This window comes from Gavialis gangeticus, unplaced genomic scaffold (genome assembly GCF_001723915.1).
Source record: "Gavialis gangeticus isolate Ggan-Ray unplaced genomic scaffold, GavGan_comp1, whole genome shotgun sequence".
In the NCBI taxonomy this organism is placed as follows: Eukaryota; Metazoa; Chordata; order Crocodylia; family Gavialidae; genus Gavialis; species Gavialis gangeticus.
The window spans coordinates 47045409-47050357 of NW_017728996.1; the positions used below are offsets into that span (position 1 = coordinate 47045409).

The 4949-nt window shown below is 50.2% G+C and overlaps 1 protein-coding gene across 4 annotated transcripts in view; it reads right to left on the reverse strand.

Annotated features, from left to right (window-relative positions):
* Positions 1–826: 826 nt before the first annotated feature.
* The window catches only part of LINGO1 (leucine rich repeat and Ig domain containing 1), a 475932-nt gene continuing 471809 nt past the window's right edge, over positions 827–4949 (reverse strand). For all 4 annotated transcript variants that reach the window (XM_019504437.1, XM_019504434.1, XM_019504435.1 and 1 more), the window contains one exon: positions 827–3073. In XM_019504437.1, the coding sequence (XP_019359982.1) occupies positions 1220–3061 (1842 nt within the window). In that variant the 5' untranslated portion in view covers positions 3062–3073 and the 3' untranslated portion in view covers positions 827–1219. The remainder of the gene's footprint in view (positions 3074–4949) is intronic.

Consider the following 4949-nt stretch of genomic DNA (forward strand, 5'->3'; position numbering starts at 1 on the left):
TGACAGGAGGTAGGACTATCGCTGAGAGCTGCAGAAAGTGTCTCTGCCCTGCATAGCATTAGGGGAATGCCTAAATAACAGGACCCCTTTCACCAGTAGTCCTAGGGAAAGCCCAAGCTGGCATGTCCTGGACTGTGCCGGGGAAGGTCCCAGGTGGGATACATTTCAGAACAGTGACAGCAGGAGCGGTACTCTAGTGGCCTGAGAGCCTGACCTTTACAGACTCTCCAGTCTGTTTTGAACTGGTTCCTTGTTCTTACAGCTTGCTGTTGTCAGCTGGCAGAGTAAAGACCAGGAGACACAGCACTGTTCTTCTACAGGCCAGGAAAACAGGCTGAGTCACTGGTTTCATCGTGGTGTGTAGACACTGCAGATCTGAAATTCAGCTATCAGCTGGCTTCCTCAGAACTAATGGAGAAAGGCTGTACAGCACCACATGGACTTTGAACCCTGAGCTTGCTGAAAGGAATGGCATTATCTCAACCAGTCATTACAGAAAACTGAACTATTTTAATATAAAAGGCAAAGTGAAAAATTAGGGCTGAATTCTGGTTGGACATATTCCCCTGGCAACCTCACTTGCTTCAGTGGTTCTACCTGGGGTGTAAATCACACCAGAATTTGTTCCCGACTCCCTGGTGAGCAACATCTTTTCCCTCAATTCACCTGGGCTCTGGAGTCATGTGGACAGGAGGCCCAGTTCTTTTCCTTCTGAGACTGCTAGAAACCTCTTCTGCAGAGAGTCAGAGAAGAGGAGGAAAAACAAAAACTGATCAGATACAGAACCGGACAGATCAAGAAGTCAAAATTTTGCATTGCAACTATCTATAGGAAATAGGGATTTTTTATTATTTCAAGTTTTCATAAAAATCCATAATTATTGAAATCAAAGTTACAGAGGAAAGTTCGTAACTTTTTTATTGATTTATTTTATTTAATCTTTGTTCTGCTTTTTGTTTTTTCTCTTCTGGTAATTAGATCTGACACCGCAGTCTGTCAAATTACGTCCTTACAAACACGGGAGTCCTGAAGATGTCAGCAGAATGTTTTCCTGGTATAAAGAGGAAGAGAAAGAGGTGGTGGAGTGGGCAAGTGGGGTCAGAACAACGGGGACGAGGGGATTGGAGGGAGGAAAGAGGTCGGTATGTTTGTAGCAATGTTTTTGTTTTGTTTTGTTTTATAGTTAAAAAAAACTTTATTATTTGCAAATTGCTTCCAGCTAGATCATCTTCATGTTGAACTTGCGTGGCGCATCAGCAGAGGTGATTCCAGCATCAGATTTGCGCGGCACATACTCAATCTCAATGTTGTGCTTAGTGTTACCTTTCCCCCTGCTCCACAGGAAGAGGAGCACCAGACAGAACAGCACCACACCCAGGAAGGAGATGAAGCCCATGGTGGTGGCAATGATGAGAGTCTTAATGTCGAAGGGGAAAGGCACCGTGGCACGTGTGCTGTTGGCGTCACTCTCGTTGGGCTGGTTGGAGATGAAAGCAAAGGTCTTGTTGGGCTGGTGGGGCCAGTCTGGGGAGTAGCTCCGCACATGCAGGTGAGCCAGCATAGTGTCATTGCCACCCGCGTTGCTGGCAATGCATAGGTAGGTGCCATTGTCCTGGATCTGGGCATAGCGCACCTCCAGAGTGCCATCAGGGAAGACGGTGAGCCGTCCGTTGGTTTTGGTAGAGATGAGGTGCTTCCTGGGAGAGAGCCACATGATTGCGGGGGGTGGGTCCCCATCTGCCCGGCAGACAAAATGTACTGTGTGGCCCTCATCCACAAAGATCTGCTGCGGCTTGCGGTCCCGTATCCGCGCCCGGCGGCAGGTGAAGTAGTTGGGCAGGAGCACATCAGGGAAGTCCTTGAACTCTTTTCCCTGGACAAACTCAGGCGTGGAGCAGGTGGGCTGCTGCTTATTGAAATTCAACCTCCAGCGGCGTCGGAAAACCCAAAGCAGCCTGCAGTCACAGGCCAAAGGGTTGTTATCCAAAATGAGCGTCTCCAGATTCCCCACCGAGTGGAAGGCCGACTCCTCCAGTGTGGTCAGCAAATTCCCAGAAACGTTCAGAATGCGCAAGTAATTGAGGCCTCGGAAGGCGTAGGGCTCCACGGTGGTGAGCTGCCCGCCCACCAGCTGGATCTCCTGCAGCCTGAGCAGGTCATGCAACATGGAGCCCTCAATGGTGATAATGGGGTTGTAGGACAGGTTCAGGAACCTGAGATAAACCAAGTGCCTCACGGACACGTATGGGATGGAAGTCAGATTGCAGTGAGTGATGGACAAAGACGTGAGGTTCAGCCCATACAGGCAGTTGGATGTCATGGTATCCAAGTAGGGCCAATGCGAGATCTCCAGGACCTTAAGCCTGTATAGCCTCTTAAATGAGTAATCCTTGATGGCATTGATGTTCAGGTGCCGTAGCCTCAGCACGATCAAGCCGTGCAAGTGGGATAGTGCCTCCGTGGGGATGGAGGTCAAGTTGCATTTTTCCAGCGTAAGCTGCTCCAAGCTGTTAAGGCCACTAAAGGCCCGGTGGGAGATGTAAACCAGGTCGTTGTCCCCCACCTCTAACGACTTCAGGTTGTACAAGTCCTGGAACATGTAATCTAGGAGGATGACAATTTTGTTCTCACTAATGTCTAGCTTGGTAAGATTGCTGAGCCCGGTAAACACCCCGAGCGGGATGAGCTTGAGCCTGTTACTCCTGAGACCCAGAGTCCTGAGGTTGAAGAGGCTGTTGAAAGCCCCAGGCTCAATGGCACTGATAATGTTCTCATTTAATTCCAGCTCCTCCAAGTGAGGGTAGTTGGCGAATTCATCCTGGTTGAGCGTCTTGATCCGGTTCTTACCCAAGTCCAGGAGCCGGGTCTCAGTTGGGATCCCCTCAGGGACGGATATGTATCGCTTTCGGTGGCACAGCACAGAGCGCTCCTGGGCAGAGCACTCACAGCGGGGCGGACAGCCTGTGGCAGAGCCGGAGAGGATGGAGCCCAGCATCAGGAGGAGAATAGGCTGCCAGCAGGCCAGGATTGGGCTATGCATGCTCGCCTCCCCAGCTATCATCCTATCTCTCACCTGCAGGCAACACAAGAGCAAAGGGGGAAGGGAAAGAAAACAAGAGCAGATGTTAGCAAACCAAGGCCAGCGCCATGGCAAAAGTCACTGCATTTTGAGCCCACTCCAAGGTTTATTCACCTGCCGGCACTGTTGTTAGTGCAAGGTGAAATGCAAGGTCAAGATTAGACACCTCTAGTCAATAAATCTGGAATTTTAATATGCACTGCAGCAGCAGCAACAGCAGTGTGATTCAGTGTGGGGCATGTAGCCAGGCACACCTGTGTTGCAGCGATGGCAGGAAACGCTCCCTTTAAAACAAAAGAATGCACATGCTTGACTCACTGTAGCTGGCCCAGATCAGTGTTTCACTAGCTTGGCTTAGTGCTCTGGATACCCTGAGCACTAGCCCTAGCTGTGTCTAGGGCTATGTATCCAGCCAGTTACTCATCCTTTTCTCCTTACCCAGCATTTTTCCTTATTCCCTTGCTGTCTTCTGATAGTTGCTCTGACACCAGTGTTTGGGACCCCAGCCTCGCAATGTTGAGCACTGGCCAACATCTCCTATGAGCAACAAAGCTTGCATCTGCCTACAAGCCTGTGTTTATCACCAGCTATGGGGAAACATCCCACAGCCAGTGCCCTCCAGAGTCTGTGTCCTTCCCCTACTAAGCAGCTCTCTGCACCTCAGCATGAAACTCCTTTCCACTTCTTTTCAGTGTCCACTGAGGAGGCTGTCTCTTCTCTGCAGCCAGGAGGAGGTAACCAAACTGCAGTAGCAATCACCTCAGGACCTGTAAACCTTGTTCAGTTACTTCAGTGGGCTTTGAATTTTCAGCTCCCTGTATCCAAATTCACAAGATTTCTGTCTATGTAGTTCTAATCATCCAAAAATCTACTTGAAATGGCAAGATGGATCTGCCCCCAGGCATAGGAGGACAGTGCTCCAGCCCCTCAGACAACACTTGGTCCAGCAGGCATGTAAGGACAGCCTCTTCTCAACAGGCGCTGGCAGGCAGGAGATCCCCATTACTGTGACTGGCACTACACTGGGCCAGGGGCATACCATAAGACAGAGCCCCTGGCCTAAGAAGCTCATAATATTAGTAAGGAGGACAGACATGGGACTAGAGAAGAAAAAGCAGCCCCCTGTGCAGATCTGCAGCCACCTGTGCCTGAGTCAAGAGTAAATCCAGGTCTCCTGATCCCAAAACTCATGGCCCACCGCTGCCCTTTGCACCACACTGCCTCCCAAACTGGGATTCCAGTAGACTGGAGCGGTTGTGAAGGCAGTGGGGAATTCATCAACATGGTGATGTAATGAGAGAAGAGAGCTTGAAATGGTTCAGTGTCTCAGGGCAAAGAGATCTGAGATCACTCCTGAATGGAAAAAGTTCCCATTGCTCGTGGGGTAACTGGCTTAAATCTGCCTGTGTGTCCCAATCCCCTGATCTCAGTGGTGCCCTGAGTGCCTTAGCATGACAGCTCGGCTTATGCGAAGGGGTCAGAGCTTGCTTTGCAGTCTGCTCATACACAGCAAGGACAATAGTTTCCACTAATGCAGTCAGTTCTGAGGGGAGGCACGTCCAAAAGGGAAGATGTCAGCAGTTTGGCCAGCAGCACTCTAATGAGGTGCCTAGGTACTGGGAAGCAACTTCACATATGTGGAGGCAGCCTTCTGGCAGGGTAGCCATCCCCTTGCTCTGTTTGCTGGGAGATGTATAGCACAGAGCCACCAGGCCCTGAGGACTAGGGGATGTGGTTGTGGAGAAAGAACTTTGTTTCCTAGTCCAAATGCAGCCTTTCGGCTATATTGTGCCCAACCTTGTGACTTGCTGCCTGAATGTGGAAAGCATTTCATAGTTTCATAGTTTCAAGGGTCAGAAGGGACCTGAGC